Source organism: Echiichthys vipera (assembly GCF_963691815.1).
Source record: "Echiichthys vipera genome assembly, chromosome: 19".
Taxonomy (NCBI): Eukaryota; Metazoa; Chordata; class Actinopteri; order Perciformes; family Trachinidae; genus Echiichthys; species Echiichthys vipera.
In genome coordinates this window covers 14,932,432-14,955,859 of record NC_139844.1, presented here as the reverse complement: position 1 = coordinate 14,955,859, position 23,428 = coordinate 14,932,432, and the positions used below count along the sequence as shown (strand labels likewise).

Sequence of the window (23,428 nt, the reverse complement as noted above, 5' to 3'; positions counted from 1 at the left end):
TGTACTCTGCACATGGATGTTACATAAACGTCTATGTGAGCCAGCATGAGCAGATCAGAGCGGTGGAGCGTTATTAAGATTTCCACCCTTGAAAGTGGTTTCACCTTTTTGCATTTTAAGCCCGAAAAAACCCTGTTGCCGTCTAAACGAAAGGCACATCTGATAAAAAATGTTGTCGTGTAAACAGGGCCTAAATTTCAAGCAGTTTAACGCACTTTTAAGAGTTTTCAAAGATTCCCAGCACCCTTGAGAAGCCCGTGCATAAGTTGACACACATTTTACATTAAAAATACAAATTCTAGTAGAAACAGTATAAATGCGGTATGAGCATGTCAAAGAACAATTCACTGCTTATTCAGTCTTCTAGTCTGACTCACCAGATGTACTTGCCAATAACTGCCCATTTCGCTATCTATTTTGTACGTCACTGCATGCAAGGCTTAGTGCCGCCCCAGACAATTGTGCTTGGTTAAAAGAAAGACAAACAAACCAGAATGTTTTTCCCCCCTATCCCAGATGTAAACTCAGGTAGCCTGACTTTTCTCTAGCTCTTTGGTCCGGCAATGCAAGACTACTGTTTGGCTTCTGCTGAAGACCACTCACCCCTGGATTTTTCATAAACCAACTGTAGATGCAAGGTCTCATAGAGGAAAGTGTAGAGGGTGCAGCTGTCTCTCGTCTCTCCAAGCTTCCATTCATTCAGCCTGAGGGAAGAATGTACAAAAAGGTTTTTACGTTAATATCTTTGTGTACAGAGGAAAGTAATTTTATTTATTGTCAAGACTTCTGACAAAAATAATGATCCTCATTCAATGACAGTTGAGCAGAGTAACAGAGAAACCCCTTTAAAATATTGAAATAAAAGTGGTTCAAGGTTCAGCATTTTTGTATATGGAGGTCCTACGATCAAGATCTGAAAACACTAAAATCACAAACTGACGTATGCAGCACGGTGACGTGGCTGTCAAGGTTCCTCGTCTCCACTTTCAGCTTGGTCAGATCATTTGCACTCTTCTTCTTCTGCATTTCCAGTTTGCATATTTCTCTGCAGAAGGAACAAAAGTGAGAGATGAAAAACAAAACTCCTTTATTTAAAGTATCTTCACATGAAAAAGATACTTATTGATATTCTCAACTCACCGCTCATTGTCCGCCAAAGCGCCTGTGACTTTCTGCGTTTCTGTATTAAAGAAAATAATCAATTACTAATTTAAATCAAGCACACAAAATAAATGTTTAGAATGATTAATTATTACGAGTTACCTTCCTGAAGTGATTTCAGACTTGGTTTGTCTTCAAAGCCCTTTTCTTCAACTGCTGCAAGTTCTAAAGGACGGGAATAACAGAGGTGTAACAACCGTTTCACCTTCACCTCGGCCTGTCACGTTATCGGCAGTCCTGCTTTTAGTGCGTCTTGATCCTTTTTTCCATTCATACATAGATAGTGGAATAGCAAACCGGACAGGTCAGTTTCCCACAGTAGCCATACCTGTTTCTAACTCACGAATACAGTCATCCAAGCTTTTTATCATCTCATCTGCTTCCTCAATCGTTCCTCTCAAACTCTGTTGCTCCTCCTGAAAAGATGAAAAATGACAATTACCTTCCATGTTCTCACCACATCCATATTGTTATAATTCAGTGTTTCTGTGTGAAGGCTCTTACCAGATTAACCTGCACAAGGTTTGAGTACAACACCTCCTTCATTTTGTGCGACTGAACTTTGCTCGACTTTCTGAAGAGGTTATTTCTCTCTTTTAGTTTTGCACCAAAAGATTTGAGCTGTGAATTCAAACAAACACAGTGTGTTCAGGAATAAGATCATATGCCCAACTGATACCATGCTACTGCTACATACACAGCAAAGGGTATCAGCCAAATCCAAACAATGATTCACATGCATCCTTTGACAAAATGACAATTGTATTCATTTTAACACCGACACTGTAAACATGTCACATGAACATTGTCATCATCAGCCGTTTTACTCATTTGAACTCCAGAAAATGTACGACGACTCAAGTTCAGACATTGTCCACACAAAAGGAGATTGTCCATGCCAGACACATTTTCACTGACTGGAAATACTGGGTTTGGTTTTGGCAAGGGGAAGACTAAGTAGAGCGCGCAGGAGGCAGGACATAATGCAGATTACACCACGGTCAAGTAGCCGGTTCGTAATATGGTCATAAACAGTCAAATTTGTCTGATGAATTCCGCTGGCTGTTATTGGCGGAAGTTAGATCCTTGTTGTCTCTCGAGTTAGACATTTTCATTACTGTCTTTGTGCAAAAGCCCCTTCTTCATCCTCAGATGTTTGTTTTTGTGTGGTTTCACATGGGAGAATCATCGACCGCCCGATCACTAGCTGTGAATTCTCAAACATGGACTTAATCAGACATTAAATGGTCTTTGTACTGGGGTTAGATTTGGACATTTGCGTCCTCAGATGCAGCTCCTCTGGGTAATGTCTAGATAATTTCAGGTTTGTAGTGCTAGTGTGAAAGGGGCAATGGTAACAAAGAGGAAAAAAACGTATTAAGTTATGCTTTTATACCTCTTTCTCTGAAGAATTTCTTACTTCTTCCCACAAAGGTCTATTAACAATCTTCAATGGTTTGTAAAGGTCTCGCATTCGCACCTTCAACCTGGGAGAGGACAAAACACACATCTTTGGTATTCAGTCGTAAATTAAACACTTATTTTGAACTTGTTAGAACAGTATCTATTTAACTCTGAGTAGAAGTTTCCTAAGGGCACACAGGATTGAAGGGCAAAGAAAAAACACAAGTTTATACAGATAAATGTGACAATGTGTTAGACAATCTTTAGTGTACATACCCCTCAACCTTTTCTGTGAGGTTGAGGACATCTGCCTCATACACCATCTGTTTAGGACGGTTGATGTGCTTGTCTTTCAATAAATCCATTGGTGTTCGATCTGTGTCTGACAAAAGCTGCAAAAACAAAATGTCATGTCACTACATTTGGTTGTTTGGGGAAAAAAAATAAAAATAATAAAATAATAATAATACATATATATTTTAATGAAGATGAACCTACTCTGCCAGGAAGGACACTTTGCCGAGGATTATGGATGACAAAGTCTATGTTGAAGAGTTGAAAGAACTCCAACACTGTAATGGTACCATCGTTGAGTTTCTGTAATGAAAACATCAAAGGTAATAAATAACTGATGTGAGAAAAAATAGCATTTCAAATATATATTTATAAAATATGTCAACAATATACCATCTGTTGATCATTGCCATAGTCTTCAAGCTGAGATTCAAACAGACTTTGTTTGAAAGCTGGAAAAAATAAATACATTAGAATTGATTGAGAATCAAGGGAAGCACAAATATGTCAGGAAAACGTTATCAAATATCTTAATGATACATAACTACTTCATGTGAGTCCATAACCACTTACTTGATTCAAATGTAGCTTCACATCTGATGCTGGCTGTGTGACTGCTGTTAGAGAAATCTGTGGTCTGTGTAGTCATGCCTGGAGCTGTGGTAATGTTACCGTCCCTTTCCACAAGATGAGACTGTGATCCCTGGCAACACATCAAACCAAGGGGGGGAAATAGAAAGAACATTAAGAAACTCCGTGACAATATGATATACTGTAAATGCTCAAATCAGAGTAAGTATTCAAGTAAAGGGGGGTGAATTTACATTAAATCCAGCATAATACATTTTGAGGCATGTCATACTCAATGTGCTGCTTTACGTTTTCCCTTCAATTAAAATCCTATTTGCATTCACAAATGAGTTGCAAAAGGTTGTTAAGCTCTGGAATTTTGGAAAAGTAAATACAAATGAATTAATTATATATACAAAGAGGAAATCCATGGACACGATATGGAGGTCTGCCCATGAGTCGGCTAATTTAATCCAAGTTCAGCTCAACTAAAATTTCTGTTAGAAGGGTTTACAATCATGTTGGCTTGATGGTAAAAGCTTGGTTTCTATATGCATATTACACAGTAAATCCAGAAAATGTTCAACTCTAATCCCATCTACTCTGCTATTTTGCCAAGTGTAGTTACTGTCAATAAACACTTCCTACAGATGTGCCAGATGTTTTCATTGCTGCAGCACTTGTCTTCAACCGTTTTTGAATATGTGCAACTACTACGCATTTTGTGTCAAATTAAAATCCTACCAGGAACAAGCTGAATTATGTTCTTTGGGTCAAACTTTGGCTTTTAATGTGAAACAGGACATCTACCACAATCTTTTTTTTTAAACAGGTAAAATGATTGAATTACAACTGCATTTTTAAGTGGTGAGTGCAACATGACTATACTAAAGCAATCGGTGCTGTGGAAATGAACATTAATCCAAATCTGCTAGGATAACAGGTTAAAAGCAAGAAAGCGAGTTTGGATGAACAGGAAATAATCATTAAATAGGTAAACCAATGGATTCATCAGCACATATTTCTAACTAAAATATGATACATATACTGTTAAAAGAAGAGATAAGGATTTAAATGCATGGCAAGGTAAATAAAAGCTGCCTCTATTATTTGAGAATTTATAAAACTCTAATTTGTCCTACCAGTTCAATGTCAGTGGCTGCCTCTGTGGATGTTTTCATTCTCTTCTCATCCTCCATATTATTTTCATCCACCGTCAAAGGTCTCTTTTTTCCATTGACGGCACTTATAAAGTCCTGTTCAAATACATCTTCCTCTAAAAGCTGCTCCATGTTGTCCTCACAGAAAGCACTCAATTTTTCAGTGGCTTTCTCAGGACTCCTTATGTCCAGCGTTTCTGACATATCTTCATAGCTATCAAGCTCTTCATCGTAAATATTGTCAAAGCTGCTCAGTTGATTAGAAAAATTGACAGTGACTGTCCTTGTATGTTCTCCCCCAGAATTCACCATCTTTGGACCATCTGGTTTGCTTCTTTGGGGGAGTTTCGCCTTAAAGCTTCCCATTGAGAGTCTTGACATGAGTTGTTTAGTCTTCAAGTGGAAAGGAGTTGTAGTAGTAGAGGGTTGTTCTTGCATAAGACATTGAGCTTGTGTATCTTCTTTGCTGTTTACCAAACCCGTTTCAAGTTCAGGCTCTGTTAGAAGTAGGGTTTTGGTTTTGTCTTTTGAGTTTTTGTCCATGTCGCATTCCAGCCAAGGCAGAGATGCTGTGCAACTGTCCATGGCAACTGTATCAGGAGCTGTATTCATCAAGTGGCTAAAACGCCTGACTTTTGACTTAAGATCAGCTAAACTCATTCGCCTAGACTTCCGGGAAGGCGATGTCTCAACATCATGGTCAACAGCACTGGGTGAACTCTGCATCTTCTGTAAGAAAGTACGAGTTTGATTTGTTGGTTCAGGTCCCTTCCTGGTGTCAGTTTCATTTGAGTCTGGAGAACCTGGAAGGTTTGTGATTTCCTCGCTGTCATAGTTGGAAGTTTCATTTCTCTGTTGTGAAACGACCTTGGTTTTCTTCAAATGGTCAGGATCGGGGTACAGGTCCTGTGTGGAAGAAATGCTTTGAGTTGGCTCATTTGTATATGTTTGTCCCAAAATGCGACCTGTTTGAGGTTCAGTCTCGTCCATGCTGACATTGTCCTCTGGGTCTTCTGTCATGGTTTTATTTACTGGCTTCTCAGTGAAAGCTGAAACAAAACCTGGAGCGTTCTTTTCAGTATCCACATCAGGCTTCTGTGTTTTAAGTTGGTCCAAGAAAACATTTATGTCTACACTCTCTTGATGGGATGGTGCAGTTGGAGCAACTGCTCTTGTGATCACAGGGGGGGCACTTGTCCTAGACAGGGAGTTTTTGAATCTTGGATCCAAAGCGTGTGCTAAGGAAGATCGGTCTCTATGCGGACGACGCGTCTTCTTTGCAGATAAAGGAAAATCCATGTTTTCATGAGTGGATAAAATGTTCGAATCTCTCTGTGGAAGAAGTGAATCTGATACTGAAGTGCTGGCAATGTTTACACCGAGGCACTGGGTCACATCAATAGCAGGTACATTTTCCATATCGTGGTGTGACAGTTGTTTGAAATCAGTGGCAATGTTTACAGTGTGACTTCTTGTCACATCCATAGATGCATCAGTTGCAGTGAACCTCATCGTCTTCTCTCCACAACCAGGTAAAATGTCAACATTTTTGTGGGACCTTCGTTTGAAATCGGTTGCAATGTTTACAGTGTGACTTCTTGTCACATCCATAGATGCATCAGTTGCAGTAAACTTCACTGTTTTCTCTCCACAAGCAGGTAGAAAGTCCACATTTTGGTAAGACTGGGATTGTAAATCAGTGGCAATGTTAACAGTGTGACTTCTTGTCACATCCATAGATGCATCAGTTGCAGTGAACCTCATCGTCTTCTCTCCACAACCAGGTAGAATATCGACATTTTGGTACGACTGGGATTGTAAATCAGTGGCAATGTTAACAGTGTGACTTCTTGTCACATCCATAGATGCATCAGTTGCGGTGAACCTCATCGTCTTCTCTCCACAACCAGGTAGAATATCGACATTTTGGTACGACTGGGATTGTAAATCAGTGGCAATGTTTACAGTGTGACTTCTTGTCACATCCATAGATGCATCAGTTGCGGTGAACCTCATCGTCTTCTCTCCACAACCAGGTAGAAAGTCCACATTTTGGTACGACTGGGATTGTAAATCAGTAGCAATGTTTACAGTGTGACTTCTTGTCACATCCATACAGGCATCATTTGCAGTGAACCTCACGGTTTTCTCTCTGCAATCGAATTCAGCATCAAACTTGACCTGAGGAAGACGGTCATGGAAAATGAGTCAACTTTCATAAGACAGACAGTTTACATCACATTTTTAGTGCCACCATTCATTCTCACACGCAAAGAAACGAGTAAAAATCACTGCGATTCTTTACACATTTACAGTGACGCTCCTCACGAGGAGCATATGGAACAATATTTGGGTTTATCACTATGAGCTACCCTGTCACATGGGTAATTCATCAATTGTTAATATCAAAATATTGCTTTATTCAGGAGAAGCAGGCGTATAGAGATTCATTCATAAAACAGATGTGTAAATGATCAAATTAAGGACAGGTTTAAACTCACCTGATGTCTTTGCACCTTCTCCTTTAAAGAAGCAGTCAATGAAGTATCCATACCTAAATGTGGAGATGGGAAATAAGAAGCAATTAAACATAGAGAAGAGTAACAGCTTTCAACCCTTATTCCAATATTAACTGAATAATTAAAATTATTATTAAATTGAAGCACTTTCTTACTTCGATCATTACAACCCCTGTTTTGTTGCCTTGTTGCTGTAAAAAAAAGTGAAGGGTTTGATGTTGCCATACCTTTACGGTTAGATGATCGCAGTGCTTCATTGTGCTGCTGTTGTGAAGTCATCTCTGATTTCTTCAAACTACCACTTTGGGAGTACATGTCTTGTGTGGGGAAAAGACACTGAGGAGGATCATCTGTTGCTGTCACTCCTAAAATGCGGCCTGTCTGAGCTTCAGTCATGTCCATGCTTACATCATCGTCTGGACAGATCGTCTCTCCACTCACTAAGCATTCGGTGCTGCAGGATTGTGCAGCTGTAGGCATCAATCTCTCAATCACAGGATTAACAGTGGGGACACTCGGTTTTGAGATGCTCGTATTAAAGCTTGGATCCAAACTGCGTACTGATGAAGATCTGTTTCCAGGCAGACTATATGTCTCACCGTGTTGTTTCTTCAGAGGAAGAACTGAATCTGTAATATTTACAGTAAGGCACTGGGTCATATCCATGGATGCATCATTTGCATCGAACCTCATGGTTTTCTCTCCACATGTAGGTAAAAAGTCAGAATATTGGAGCGATTGCAGTTTGAAGTTAGCAGCAATGTTAACAGTGTGACTTTGTGTCACATCCATACATGCATCATCTGCAGAAAACCGCACTGTTCTCTCTCTGCAGTCATCTTCAGTAGCAAAGTTGACCTATTGAATGAAAAAAATAAAAACAATCACTGCAAGTTGTAGACAACATCAATCTTAATTTAATATTTTAAATACTTATTAGAATTTTTTAGAAAGTATGCTACCATTTTCTAATAGAAATAAATGGCCACGGTGATTCTGCAAAACTTGACATGAATTCATTTCAGGTAAATCAAAATTAAACAACACAGAACACACCCCATGCAGCTCCAAAAAAAATTAACGTAACATTTTAAATACACAGTTGCAGTTTATTAATCAATTCTGAAAAAAAAAAAATACAGGCGTAGACAAATTCAATTAAGTGTATCTTTAGGCTTACCGGATTTGTTTGCACCTTTGTCTTCAAAGATGGCTTCAATGAGGTTTCCGTACCTTATACGCGGAGGTGATTAAGTTAAGAGAAAATTAGCAAAAGCATTTAGAGCCAAATTCACATTTTAAAAAACAAAAAAAACCTTATTCATCAGGCAATTCTTAGTCATAAACATGTAAAAAAAATATACTTTTAAGTCCAAACATCCTCATTTACATTACCAAAAAATATATTTATTCTTTTGGTTCAGTCTCATTTGAGTTACTCACTCTAGATTATTTGTTATACATTTGAGTAAATGAAAAGGGAAGTTTTGTATTTTCTGTACCTGCACAGTTAGATGATCCCAGTGCTCCGCTGCTCTTCCCTCCTGAAGTCATCTCTTGCTTCTTCACACTTCCACAGTGGGGCTTCATGTCTTGGGTGGTGAAAAGACACTGGAAAGGATCATCTGAGCCAGTGAGTCCTATAATGCGGCCTGTCTGAGCTTCAGTCATATCCATGCTCACATCATTTTCGTCACAGACTGTACCTCCATTAAATGAATCTCCAAAGCTTCTGGTGGTATTAAGTAACTGATTCTGTTGACTGATATTACTTTTAAACTGCGGCTGGGAGTCGTTTGTGTTGACAGCTTCCTTAGAAGATGCAGCAGTAGGCGGTACCATTCTGACAATTGCAGGATTGCCACTGGGGGCGCCTTGTTTAGAGAGACTTGAAAGGAAGTTTTTAAATCCTAGATCCAAACCATTAGTTGATGGTGCACCATAAGTCTCACGTTTTCTCTCCCCCAGAGATGAAGCATTGTCCATTTTCTGCTTTGGAGCAGCTAATGAGCTACTAGCGATGTTTACGGTGTGACACTGAGTCATATCCATAAACTCATCACCTGCAGTGAACATTATTGTTTTCTCTCTGCATTCATCTTTTGTATCGAGGTTGACCTGAAGATGAAAAGACATTGAAGAGCATTAAAACATTTTAAAAACTATATTATACTATCTATAACTATGATAACTTTCAGTTAGCATTTGCATGGAAGATTTTTTGCAGACTTAAAACTTTGGCAAGATAGTTAAAAAATGAACTAGTTATGAAACCCACCTTGTGTCCTTGATGAGAAGCATGTAAAGAAGGATTCTTCAAGGCTGCCATATCTAAATTTGGAAATTGAAATGTAATAAGATGCTATGTAAACTGTATTCAATCATAAGTTTTGAAATCATATGAACAACCCCAAAACACACAAGACGCTATGTATTAAGTCAAAGCAATTAATACAGTAGTTGTTGGAACATTTAGACCATTAATCACTTAGTTAGTTAGGTGATGTAAAATCCAATACCTTTAGGGTTGAATGTTTTACTGCTCTGTTGTTTGGTCTTCTCTAATGCCTGTGACACTTTATTGTCATGGTGAGAGTACATTTCTTGTGTGGGAAAAAGACACTGAAAGTGATCATCATCATCATTATCATCTGTGGATCCCAGAAAGCGGCCTGTCTGAGCTGCAGTCATATTCATGCTCAAATCATCTTCTGGACAGAGTGCTCTTCCATAAGATAATTCACCAATCTTCCTGGATGTATTTAGCGACTTCTCCATCAAAGCTGAAACTGAAGCTGGAGCCTGGTTTTCTTTATCCACAGCAGCCCTTTGTTTTTTAATCTGGGCCAAAGAGTTGTTTGGTTCTTCAGAGGATGCTCCAGCAGCAGCAGGAGTCATTCTGGTGATCACAGGTTTAACGCTGGGGGCGCTTGGTTTAGAGAGACTTGCGAGGAAGGTTTCAAATCCAGGATCCAAAGATGGCACTGTTAAGGATATGTTTCTCGTTTCTACACTTAAATCCATGTTTCTGTTAGTGAGTAGTGATACTGATCCACTTGTCATGTTCAAACTTTGACGTAGGGTCATATCCATGGATCCATCATTTGTAGAGAATGTCACTGTTTTCTCTCTAGTGGGTAAAGCGTCACAGTTTTGGAGGGAAATATCCGCAAGTAATTCATCACTGGCGATGTTTATTGTGTGACTCTGGGTCATGTCCATGAATGCATCATCCGTGGCAAACATCACAGTTTTCTCCCCTGAGTCACCACCAGTATCAAAGTTGACCTGGTGAAGAAACGTAGCTTAATGTCAATGACAGTGGTGAGAAACATAACACTTATAAAACAGCCAAGTGACTTCAAGCTTACCCTATCCCTTTGCTGAGAAGCATGTAGAGGAGCATTCAATAGGGTTTCCATTCCTACATTTGAAGACTTAAATTTAGTAAGAGTCATCTTACACTGCAGCAGATAATGTGAGCATATGGTAATAGTTGTTTCAAGTTGAAAAAAATATCCCTACCCAGAATTTGTTGATTCCCATCTTCAGTGACTGTCACCTGGCCCCTATGAAAGAAATCATAACAATTTTGTTGATAATACTGAAAAATTTGACTGCTTTAGTGAGAGTTCAAGTCAAAGATCAGATCTAAAGTCAAAGTGTTTTCTCCTTGTTAGTGAGGGAAACAGCTGAATATGTGGACCTCGAAAGGATCAAGTCGCCTACTTACCTATTTTGTGTGACAGCCGCTGCTGTGGAACAACACAGGAAAAAAATATTACAAAGCTTCTCAAAATAAAAATAAAGCATATAATTATCCATACTATCATTACATGCTTACTTGTTGTTAGTAACTCTTGTAAAGGATCTCGGGCAGTGGTGGCATTTTTGACATCCCTGTTAAAGACAAAATAGAGTTTAGTTTGAAATGGCAGTGTCATTGTGGAAAATTAAGCCCGACTCTTTTAAGTGTCTCACTTTGAGAACAGGAGAACATCGTTGGCAGGCGCAAAACTGACTCTTCTTGAATTCCTCTTTTCCACTGGTTTGGCACACTCCACCTTAGAGAAAAAACAAAAATAATACATAAAGTAAAATATAAAATTACAAACATCCTTAGCCTTTGTAGGAGTGAGGATGATAGTTCACATATATGGTGGTTGGAGCGCAACTTTAATTACAACAAAAAAAAATTACATTCTGTATAAACAAATATTTCAAATCAACAAATCCAGTTACCACATTTTCCTGTTGCTCATGGTCAGAGAATCTGTTTGATCTCTGTGGTGCTTTTAAGATCTAAAAATGAGAAATTGCAGATGTTATAGTTCAGGCCACTGACATATTAACAAAAAAAGTATAACGCTGTGTCCATAAAATGATTTGCACCACTGACCGAAGAAATGCGGCGCGTGGAGAATCCACTGCTGTCCCTGTAACACAGAAAATGAAGTATTCATCTTTTCTGTATTTTGTGCATGTAGGAAGTTTATTTGTATAAACAATGTGGATACATTCAAATATCACAGATTAATGTTAATGCAAGGTCTAAAGATGGCCTTTAGGTAATGTACGGTATAGTCTGTTGCTTTGAGGTTCAGACACAAAGCACATGACCTTCTCAGAAAATATAACATTTTTAAATATACTCACTCATTCTTGACAGGATCCAGAGGCTCCATTTTCAACTATGAAGAAATGAAAACAGAGCTACAAAAACAATACAATAACTCACATAATCTGCACTGTATGATTACATTTAAGTTGAAAAGACATAACCTTTTAAGTGATATATATGCTACACTTGCCTGACTTTCCTTCATCATTAGCTAGAGCAACTCACTTACATTAATACTGTTTTTACACAGCACAATAGTTCCCATTTTCAGCACTAGCCCTATTGACACTGTTGCAGAGAGTAGTATGCACATTTCTTATCTCTGGTTTTGATATATACTTATATTTGTCCATAAAGAGATGCTATATAGTGTATTAGAGTGTCAGTTACATTAGTACATATTACTAATTCTATTTTATCTTATAATTGCTCCATATATTTTTAATGGAGCAACAACCAAATTTGCCTGGGACCATAAAGTAATCTGTGTTTATTGAAATAATAATAATAATAATATTCATAGGTAGATAAGGTTAATAAAACCGTTATTTTCAGAAGCAATGATAGGCTCACTAACGTTAACTACACGTTTGATATGTTCGCGCTACTTGCACCGATTATTGTATTTTAGCAGATCGCACCAAAGTCCATTTAAATTAACGTTATTTTTTATGTTCCGCTGACGCTGGATATGGATTCCCCCTGTCATCCATTACAGAAAAACAGCTAGAGGTTTCTTACCACGTTAACTAGGATAAAAACATTGATTTACTTTAGCTAAGTTCACTTATGGAGCCTTCGCGTCCTTTGGAAAATATGTTAAATACCAAAAGCAGACGTGAACATATAAAACTAACGTTAGATCGCGTTAACGCTCACATTCATGTTCGTTTGTTCACATAAAAAAGAAACACAACTGAACACCAATGAAACATTACCTTGCAGTCGTTATGAGCCAATTCCTCGTCTTTTCACGACGGATACGGTTGTGTTATTGCTTGTTAACTAACTTAAACCCGTTTTCATGTCGTTTATTTGTATCTGGGTCGAAGTGAGAACCTGCAGCTAACGTCAACGAGCCTCGACGCTAACGTCTTCACTTTTGAATTTAGCGCCTCCGCGCATGCGCAGCTTACTCTGCTTTCTCGATTTCTCTGGTTATTTCGTTTGGGGTACTAAAGTTAACTAAAAAAGACAAAAACAATACAAATACAATTTATCTCGAATTAATAACAAAATAACACCCTTCTGACGACGTACAAAGTATTTTTGTTTTTTTGTTTTTTTAATACTGGAAGTGACATTTTAACCCGGAAGTGTTTAAAGAGGGCGGGACGTTTTCAAATTATTGCGGTTCGTTTTTGGCTGTTGTTGACAAATCTCATATTTGACGTACCCATAAAGGTAGGTGTTAATGTCATGTTATTGAGCCATATCACACATATTTGTGTGTTTCAGTTTTGTCCAACGTTTAATCGGCACCTAAACTAAGCTAAGCTAAGCTAACTAGACGTTTGATGTAGTAAATGTTGGTAAAGTAGCACAAAACTATTCAAAATGTGTCCATTTTTAATGTTCAGCGCAGTAAGGATTATATGTACGATAGCCTGGTAATCCAGGATTTAACTATTGAAGAGAAGCGGATAAAACAAGAGATTAGACTACACAGAAACACAGAGAAACACAACATGTTTTAAAAACTAGTTAAACAGCGGGTTCAGGGAAGATTTCAAGGATGACTAAATTATAATAATCAGATTGTTTCAAACAGGGGCCTTTGTCCTTGCTGCCAATGTCTTCAAAAATCCCAAGAGGTGAGCAGAATGATCTATTTTTTCACTTCGTTGGTGATAATATTATGGTGTATTTTCATTTAATAAAGTCAAATAAATCAGATGTATAATTAACAGTATTCTCTGTTTTCCAGGTACGCATTTACCTGCAGAAACGAAGAAAACGGGTCATAAGCTTGAATCCAGAGACACAGCAACTGTATCTGCAACAGCACATGATGGTATCCTTAAATCTCAAAAAGAAAACGTGACAAGGTAACTCAATATGAATCTACACTATACTTTGTAGGTTTGCTCCACAGCTATTGAATTGCATTTTTTACACTTTTGTCTTCCAGAAAAAATGTTGCTCCAAAAGCTCAAAAAGGGTAAGGTCTACATTACTGCTGCTATACTGCATATCATGAACATGCAGTGAGAAGCTTTTTTCATAACTTCTGTGTGTGCTGCACCTGTCCGTAGGATCTCCACCAGGTATGGGCAACAGGCAGAGCTGAAGGTGCAAAATCAGCATCTAATGGTTATCAATGAAGAGCTGCAGAAAAACCTCACAGAGACACAGGTACAGGAAGCAATTCCAATTAAGTACTTGTAGTATTGTAACATTTAATTAATGCATTTATAAGGACAATGCAACCAAATCAACCTTTCTGTAACTGTACCAGTGTCAGCTAGCTGCATCATTAAAATAACTATGTACTCCTGGCAGGAGTATTTCACTTGTCCGTTGTTTGCTGCAATTGTACATCATTTCCTACCTTGTTGTATTGCAGCAAAGAGTAGCTGAGTTGGAGCTGCAATACAGTGACCTTGAAAAGGAGAATGCAGAGGTACAGAAAAACATGAAGGACTGTCACATACTCCTCGTCTCAGCCAAAATAGATCCAGGTGAATACCCATAAACACTTTTTCAAAATGTTCTTTGCTTAACTTGATGGAAAATAACACAACATCTCTTTGATTCTTAGTTTTAGGAGAAAGGGCTGGAGAAGCTGCACGACAAAATGAAGATCAAAGAAAAGAAGTTATGGTGCGTTTATTTTATTTCAGTTTACTTGATAATACATGTACAGTGTTTTTTTTTTGTTTGGTATATGCTTTCTCAAACTTTCAATCACACTCAAACAATTAACTACAAACCTACACTTGTTATATGCCACACCCACACAATAAAAGAAACATTAGAAAAATGTTACCAAATAATTCCTAGTTACACTATATTTATATCCTACGCATAAAGGGTTACGGACTTTTGGCTGTCATAGGCAGTCTGTTAAACACAACTTTAATTGTCTCCTTTTCAGAGTGTCTCCTCAAACCTTCTGAATGAATTGAAAGTGTTCGGAGAGACTGCGTCACACCAGCGTGCTCGGCTAGAGGTGAGTCCAACTCCTTTGTGTATTGATCGCCCTTGCTACTTCTTGTAGTAGATTTTAAAGATATTCCTAATTTTACAAACGTATAGGAAATCCAAGCAACAACGGCAGAACTCTCTAAGGAGCGGGAACGTATGATGCAGGAAAGGGAGAACTTTTCCCTGGCGGCTGCTGAAATTGAACAAGCTCTCGAGGAGGCAGAAGCTCTATTGTTGTCTAAGTAATAATCATTTCCCAACTTGAAATATGTTTAACAAAAAATAGTGTATATTGATGTGTGATTAAAACTGAATAAAATATTCTTATTTCCTCATGTTCCTTGTCTCGCTTCATATTTCAAACAGTCAAAACAAACTTTTACACACAGCAAGTTCTTATGGGTAGAACCAGTGCCAATTTGTCCACAACTGAAGTGTTTTGTATAAAGGTTAAAGATCAGAGGGACCTGAAAATCAACTTGAATAAAACACCTAAGCATTCAAAAGCTTTGCATTACGGTCAAACATTGTTATTACAATTATCTTTATTTGCCACAAAATAAAAGTATTACTATTAAAAAGTCATTAATTTATCTGCATGACCCTCACTGAAAGAAACGGCAAACCAAATAAACATAATGATTATTAAAAACAATATATATAAATATGCCAGAAAGGACGCCTTTTACAATGTTATAGTATGATATAGTGTAGTTATTACTTGCTTATAGTCTCAAACTGACCAGCTTTGCCTTTTCGTTCTTTAGTTATAGATCCTTCAGGGCTTCATTTCTTTGGGTCGGTGTAGGGGTTCTGGAAAGTGTCCAGGCTGGTTTTAAGAGTGCTGCTGCTGCTGCTCGTTTGAGTATCACCACGCACACCATCTATTACCTCTCCTGTGTTGCTGGTGTTGTAGTAGTAGATGAACAGGAAGAAACCTGCGGGGCAAAGGATGGTAACTCATGAGGACACGTTGAGACTATGAAATGTACTTTTAGTTCATTGCTACTTCACACTCATTGCTCATGTTGATACGTTTTATTTTCCCAGTCATCCAACCTTTAACGCCCGATGAATATGCTGCTTCAGGTTTTAATGCCGTACATATATTTGTGGAACAAATTGCCAGAAGAGCTTTGACTTGAATGACAACTTTCAAATCCAAGCTAAAGACCACTACTTACCATTGCTTTCAATAGATTTTCTATGTTTTCTTCTGTGTGCATTTGTTTATTTTGTTTTTTATTGACCTATTCTGTGCTTTTGCCTTCTTTCTTTAATTGTTTTTGTGCTTTGCTTGCTTGCTTTTATTGTTTTTAATCACTTGTTTTACCTGTGTGATCTGTAAAGCACTTTGGGTTGCTTTTGGTATGAAATGAATATGTTATATCAATAAATTATTCTTGCATAATAACTACTGAAAGAGAGTAACTGTTGTGGCATCATGTAAGCTGTGTAAGAACTATCTAATATGGCTTGTTTTTTGCACTGAACAAGTGTTATTCATGCGAGTATTTCGCTATAAAGGAAACAGCTGCAAGGTTATAATTTATTTCAGTTTGTTTTAGTTTTGACTTCAGTTTTATTTTAGTTTCTGTTAGTCTTCAGGGTGTGTTTACTAGTTTTAATACAGTTTCAGTTTTTCATAAAAGGTCCAGTTTTAGTATATCATTACTTTGTAGCTACATAGTACGTATAAGGTATGGCTTTAATGCTTAATCTTCGTGTCACTTTAGTGTCTGATGTGAATCTCCTGAAATGAGAAGTGACAGAAAGTCATCCTGTCTCCTTTTTTGGTAGTGAAATAATTAAGCTTTAAAAATAAAACAAATTATGTTCAATTTCTTTTAAATTTAAATTAGTTTTTTAACCCGGCAATATCATTTTAGATTAGTTTTTATTTATTTTCAGATTATTAATGATGTTCTTCACAGTTTCAGTTTAAGTTTACTTTACTGTTTTGGTTGAGTCATGTTAAAGTTGTGTGCCATGAAGTAGCGTCTTTAAGCTCTGCACATTGAGGTAAATTTTTTACTGAGTTTGTCACCAGAGTGACCCCTTTCACATACGTGTATACATACATACAGAGAGTATATTCATTTGTTGTTAATATATTTATTAAGATATCAATTAAAGCAGCTTTACCTTGAGTAGAGTAATAAAAACCTATATAATAAAAACCAATAATAAATATGATTTGATTGAATTATGTAAACTACAACAGAGACAAATTGAAAGATTATTATCACAGTTGTGGATACCTTGGAAAGAATTGAGGATCGAGAATATGTAGTAGGAGGGGATACGGAGAGGACCGTGGGCGAAGAAGGCAAATCCCCAACTGATACCCAGAATGCAACACAGTCCCAGGATGGTTACGATACTTTTGCCACTTGTGCTCTTTTCTACAGTGCTGATTCGCTTGAGACAAAAGAGCCAGGACAGTACGACGATGAAGGTAGTGAAGGTGAAGAGGAAGACCAACGCATAGTAGCCTATGTTGACAATGTAGTGCACGTTACTGTCTGTTATCCAGCACCTTGGAACAGAAAGAAATGTCAGTAAAGGAAAGGCAACGTGGCTCTATTTTATGCATCTATATATTGAATGTGTAATCCATAGACTCACATGGCCACTGCGTTTTCACTGTCCTTAGTGTGGATGACCTGTTCACCGTATTTTCCTAAGCTGATCAGGACAATCACGATGACACTGGGCAGTACTGGAAATTAAGAAGATTAACCGCTGACTTGCAAATTATCACGTTCAGCCCAAACAGCAGAAAATAATGACGTGTACTCACCCCAACTGGTGATGGAGACTTTGAGTATGTAGTGACGGATTGCAATTTTGCCCCCCACGTACAGCTGCAAGCAGAGGTGGAAGGCTTGCACGGCAAACCAAGTGAACGTGGTCAACATGAAGTAGTGCATGAGAGCCGCCATGATCTGACAACCTACAGAGTTCTTCAGGTTCGCCACATAGTTGTTGATCAGGAAAGTGAAGTTCAGCAGGAACATGGCTGCAACAAGGTGGATGAGCATCTTTGTGGCTACACTGGCACTGGCCTTCCTGTGAGGAGAGATAACAATAATAACAAAGACAGAGTTTATGCTCTGAACAACAATATTACGGACATATTTGGGTGAATAAAAACAAGAAGGTAAAAGATTCCCACCTATTAGTGATGACAAATAAAAACAAAAACACAATGACAAACATGAAAAATACGTGTCAATGAATAAAATATATATAAAAGCAATAAAAAGGAAGAAAAAAGAAAAGGATAAAAACAGACGACATCACATAAAAAGCTATAAAAACATGGTTTCAAGAAGAGATTTTAAAGAGTTTGCTGATTCTGAGAGCCTTATCTCCTCAGGCAGGTCCTTCCAGAGTCGAGAGGCCCTGATGGTAAAGGCACGGGTGAACGGAGAAGTCACATTAGGTTTTATTTTTATTTTGGGTGCCCATAGCTTTGTGATAACTAAGAGAAAAATCATCAGGTGCAGCCTCATATAAAATAAATGATATCTCACAAGAGTAAAACACTACGTTCACATGAATGCATGAGTAGCCTAATAATAATAATAATAATCTAATGATATACTTATATACTATAATATACCACTATAGAGATGCAAAAGATGGTCACAGCAGGCTTTAAAATATGCACTTAACAGTTTTGACATTAAATTCTTCCTTCTCGATAACTAGTATTAGTTGTTATGGGTACGTAATGCAAACTCTGACCATAAAGTATTCACTTAATTGACCTCTAAACAGAATTTAAATGCTAATGTAAGTTCAATATTGACCTTAAAATATTATTGTGATGACACACAGTGAGGAAAAGGACAGACGGGATGTGGTTTTATTTTAATAACGCACTGTCTCCTAATAACTCACAGTTGTTTCCACAGTACACCTACAATAAAGCTCCAATTCAACTGTCTCATTTTCCTAATGCAAATGTTCTGCTGTCCTGGAGGACGGGCTTGTTTACACGAACATTTTTTACACTACCCACTTTGGAACAAACACTATCAACCAGAGATGTTGCATTTTGTTTACTTGTACAGTATTGTATGGTTTTACACTATCGCACTCTTTGCAATTGAAATAAAAAGGATAAAAATGAAAGATTGTTTGTTTTGTACCTCATTATACTGTTAAGCAATGTACTAAGTACACTTTTAGGGTTAGGGTTAGGGTTAGGGTTAGGCAGATATGTGTTTTTGTAATCTTCAAGTACAAAAAGTCTAAATAGTGTGCAAAATCTTTTTAAAAAAGTAGGTATACTGAAATACACATGAGCATTCAAAACACTTGCAGAAGCCTACAGTTGTATTATACCATAAATGTGTCGGAAACATACTTAAAAGGGTATTACACTTCAAAGGATAATGTATCATGAAATAAAATAAACTTTATTAAAACTACTTTGAAGTACTTATACTCTAAAAACTACACTAACTTTACAATAAGTATTTACAATTCCTTCCTCCAATATACCTTGAAAAATACAGCTTGAATTCAACTTTAATAAAGCCTTTCTATTCAGTGCTAAATCATTTAATCCTGAAATCATAAGATTTGAATAAGATGTATATTGACAAAATGTTTTAGTCAAATATATAATTCTTGAAACACATATCCTCTCAGTGATGAGCTGAACTTCGCCGAGGTCTGAGGTTTAATCAGTGGATGGCAAAATGTCCCTGCGTTATGAAAAGGTATCGGCTGCAGCAAAACCTTCAGACTGCAGAAACACTTCACACTGGTTTATTTGTGAAACCTTTGCTGTTTATGGGGGTTTTATTCAATCCATTTAAAAGACCAATGGACAGATAAGGGATTTATTTATTTAAGGTATTTATTGATGTCATTCGCAACTGTGGGAGGAAACCAGAGTCAAGTCACATTGCTTCTTTCTGCGAGGCTGTTGGGCCAATCACTCGGCCGCCACGTCATGCCACGTCACGTCATGCCACGTCACGTCACGTCACGTCACATCACGTCGCGTCACGTCACGTCATGTCACGTCACGTCACGTCACGCCATGTCACGCCACGCCACGCCACGTCACGCCACGTCACGCCACGCCACGCCACGTCACGCCACGCCACGTCACGCCACGCCACGTCACGCCACGCCACGTCACGTCACGTCACGTCACTCCACGTCACGTCACGCCACGTCACGCCACGTCACGCCACGTCACGCCACGTCCCGCCACATCACGCCACGTCACGCCACGTAACGCCACGTCACAGTTTTAGAAGGGAAAAGTCTGGGGCTGGAGGATGAGGGGTTGAGGAGAGGGTAGTTGGGGGTGAAGGGTGAGGAGGAGAAAAAGGATGTTAATCCCCTGTCTGCCTTCCTTTCCTACTTCTTGTTTTCCAATTTTCTTTCCTCTGTCTTTTCCTTTTCTCTTCCGCTCCCGTTGCTTTAGTTTCTTTGTTTTGGAATTCAAAAAAATCAAACCTCCAAATTATAATATCAGTGATCTCCTCACAGTTCATTTCCCTAACAAATTACTTCGACATTCATGGTTTGTTCATAAAAGGTGCTACACAAATACAGTCCTGGTTTCATTACCTCAGTAGGAAGTGCATAAAGAGGACGATGCTGAGGAAGAACATAGACAAGCCACAGCCAACTTGTGTGATGATGGTGAGGGTGTTCAGGTCACGACTTGATATCGTTTCATTAGGAGGAGCCTGCAGAGAGCAAAAAAAAAAAGGTTTAAGCACTTTGTAATCAGGATGAGGAGAAATATGTCATGAAAATATTACAAAAGACATAAAACGCACCAGTAAGATAGCAAAAAATGTCAAATGCGAATACTCGCACATAATACTGGTTCCATTTTGTATTGTCTGACATCCGTCATCAGTCCAGTTTGGTCGACTCCCTGAAAGACAGAGACAGAGCAAACAAACAGTGCAGAGGGGAAACTGGAGGGTACATTTAAGTGTGGAACAACAAGAAGACTTGAAGAGATAGTTCAGAGTTTTGAACTGTGGTCGCATAATGCATAGTCAGTGTATTACATACAGTAGATGGCGGTCAGCTCGTCCCCAGTTTGGAGAAGCAGACAGGAGTAACGACAATGAAGATAAGCACAATAACTTAAAGCAACATCTTACGTCAATGTGCAAATTAACCAATAGGAGAAAATACCTTCACCATTCCAGGCTTGACAAGATGGAATTCCTTTCTGTAAACAAAACAACAGGCATGTATTAAAAATGTGCTCTTGGATGGTAAACAAACTCAAAGAAGTAGTAATAATGCACATTTAATAACACACTTTTCTTTTTCACTTACGTATGTCATGTTCTGAAAAGTGATGCGAATTTTTTCTGTGAGATTGGTGATCACGGTTCCCATTTCAACTGCTAAAACCTCACCTAAAAGAGTGCTGTTCTTCTCATCCTTAAAAAAATGCCACAACCATAAAATACTGCAGTAACATGATGCAATATGTACAGTAAGTAAGTAAGTACTGAGATAATTTTTCTTACCGAAGCCAGATTGTTGAATCGGAAAACGGCTACAAATGGTTCGCTAATGTTCAAACTTGCTTTTTCAAAAGCTTCCTTTGACACTGTGATCGTTCTTGAAAACTGAGCCACAACCTCATGGCCCTCTATAATCTGCAGGAAAGAGCACAAGTGTGTTGTCAAAATCATGTTCAGTTTTAAAGTCTAAAGAATGATGAAACAGGGTCCAATTATAATCCAGGGAATTTATTTAGGAAATTATTGCCTATTTTTCTTTTCTTTTTTAATGAAAGAAAAAGTGGTTGGTTTTGAGCTTTTCATGTGCTATGCTCCCATCAGCCTCAGCAGTACTTTGTGTTTAGTGATAAGCAAACATTAGCATGCAAACACCATTGAGCCCAGTACAAAGTCAGTTAATGTCCATTGAGCCCAGTACAAAGTCAGTTAATGTCCATTGAGCCCAGTACAAAGTTAGTTAATGTCCATTGAGCCCAGTACAAAGTCAGTTAATGTCCATTGAGCCCAGTAAAAAGTCTGTTTAAAAAAAGGGGGTTGCTAACGTGAGTTTACAGGTGTCAAACGTCATTACGCTGAACATGCAGAATCAGTGGGAAGCTAGCGGTGGTGGCGCTGAAGTCATGTCCAGGGCTAAAGTAGCCTACTCCAATCAAAGACTCTCAATACTACTGATGCCTTTCAGGCTGCACCCATAGAGTGAAATGGTACACACTTTGGGTCTCCCAAATGGATGCAGCCTCATTTGAAAGTGTCGTGAACATCATGTGGATGGATGAAAAGTTGTATTTGCATAATTTATTTACATTTTCTTCTGATAATATTAGATATTTGCATAGCTAACAGCCATATTTAGCATTACAAAAGTTAGTTTTTTGAGGCATTTGTTAGTTGATTACACTTTCTATACACTAAATTACCACTTTAGGTATATGCTATTCAGTATTCTCTTTAAAAGTACACGTATGTACAATTTACAATATACTTAATTGAAGTACAGTACACTGTCATACCACTTTCAAAGTAGTGTATTTCTGAAGATGAACTTGACATCTATTTGGAAGCACACTTTTTGAAGCTATGTTAAATATAAATACTTGTGTTAATGAATCAGATAGATCAACTTGTTTATAGATTCATAAACTCCTTAATCACTAAATTAGCATTGGAAAGACAATATTGCCTATTATGGTCTTGAACAGAACTCAGCCTTGGCATTGTCTCGATTGTCTTTGGACTTGGTCTTGACTTGAACTCGGCTGGACCCGGTCTTGACTACAGCCCTGGCCTTGCGACTATGGTGTAGTTACTTTATAGCTAGCTAGCTAACTTTTCACTTCTGGCGATTGCATTTAGGTTTCTAAACCCATAAAAGTGGTGTTCATTTGTGAAGCTTATCTTGCTGAACAAAATGTATTATAAGTATTAGAGTATTATAAACATGTTTACCACTGAACTTATGTTCTACAATGACCTAAACTACCATCAGCATGTTAGCAAAGACACTAACGTTAGCATTTAGCTCAAAGTATTGCTGTGCCTACAGCCTCACAGAGCTGCTATGGCTGCAGCCCGTCTTGTTACATGTTACAAACAAGACACAACATTAATAAAAAGCTTCTTAGTTCTTGTTAGTTTTCTGAAAAGAGTTCAAAATGTTTCCATTTACAGTCTTTCTGTCTTTTCTTGATCAAAAACAAATTATTTCCAAATGAGGGACAGGGTGGATCGTTTGAACTGTTTATATTATATATTTTTTAAGATTATATATGCCATCAGTTCATCACTCTCAGTTAGCAGGTGGCTGAGATAAGCATCACATCCAAATCAGTTTTTCTCTGTAAAGAATGTATGAAGGTCAAATAAAAGCAATGCACTCACATTAAAACTGTCATTTGGAGAAATGTAAGCAAAGGAGACTTCTTCTAAATCTGCAGGGTCTGTTTCTTTCACAATGACACCCTTCACACCTTGTCCCACAGTCACTTCAGCTGAAGACACATCGATGGAGGTGGCGAGGTCGGCCAT

At 38.0% G+C, this 23,428-nt stretch overlaps 3 protein-coding genes across 3 annotated transcripts; 1 reads left to right on the top strand and 2 right to left on the bottom strand.

The window, feature by feature from the left end:
• The first annotated feature begins 13,511 nt into the window (after positions 1-13,511).
• On the top strand, positions 13,512-15,155 carry LOC310961972 (uncharacterized protein). The gene is made up of 8 exons (XM_083934287.1): positions 13,512-13,543; positions 13,657-13,777; positions 13,861-13,890; positions 13,985-14,084; positions 14,296-14,410; positions 14,491-14,552; positions 14,827-14,901; positions 14,988-15,155. Exons 1-8 carry the CDS (start codon positions 13,522-13,524, stop codon positions 15,120-15,122), a joined length of 660 nt encoding a protein of 219 aa, XP_083790413.1. The 5' UTR covers positions 13,512-13,521; the 3' UTR covers positions 15,123-15,155.
• Positions 15,156-15,657: 502 nt separating this feature from the next.
• LOC310961971 (adhesion G-protein coupled receptor G2-like) lies at positions 15,658-17,857 on the bottom strand. The gene is made up of 4 exons (XM_083934286.1): positions 17,680-17,857; positions 17,505-17,598; positions 17,138-17,415; positions 15,658-15,814 (listed from the first exon to the last, which is right to left on the bottom strand). The coding sequence occupies exons 1-4, from the start codon at positions 17,819-17,821 to the stop codon at positions 15,663-15,665; spliced, it is 666 nt and encodes a 221-aa protein (XP_083790412.1). The 5' UTR covers positions 17,822-17,857; the 3' UTR covers positions 15,658-15,662.
• A 2,616-nt stretch (positions 17,858-20,473) lies between these two features.
• On the bottom strand, positions 20,474-23,428 carry LOC310962218 (adhesion G protein-coupled receptor G3-like; the record flags this gene model as incomplete). The annotated part of the gene is made up of 6 exons (XM_083934605.1): positions 20,474-20,599; positions 20,693-20,793; positions 21,063-21,099; positions 21,210-21,317; positions 21,407-21,538; positions 23,282-23,428. 6 exons carry the CDS (start codon positions 23,426-23,428, stop codon positions 20,474-20,476), a joined length of 651 nt encoding a protein of 216 aa, XP_083790731.1.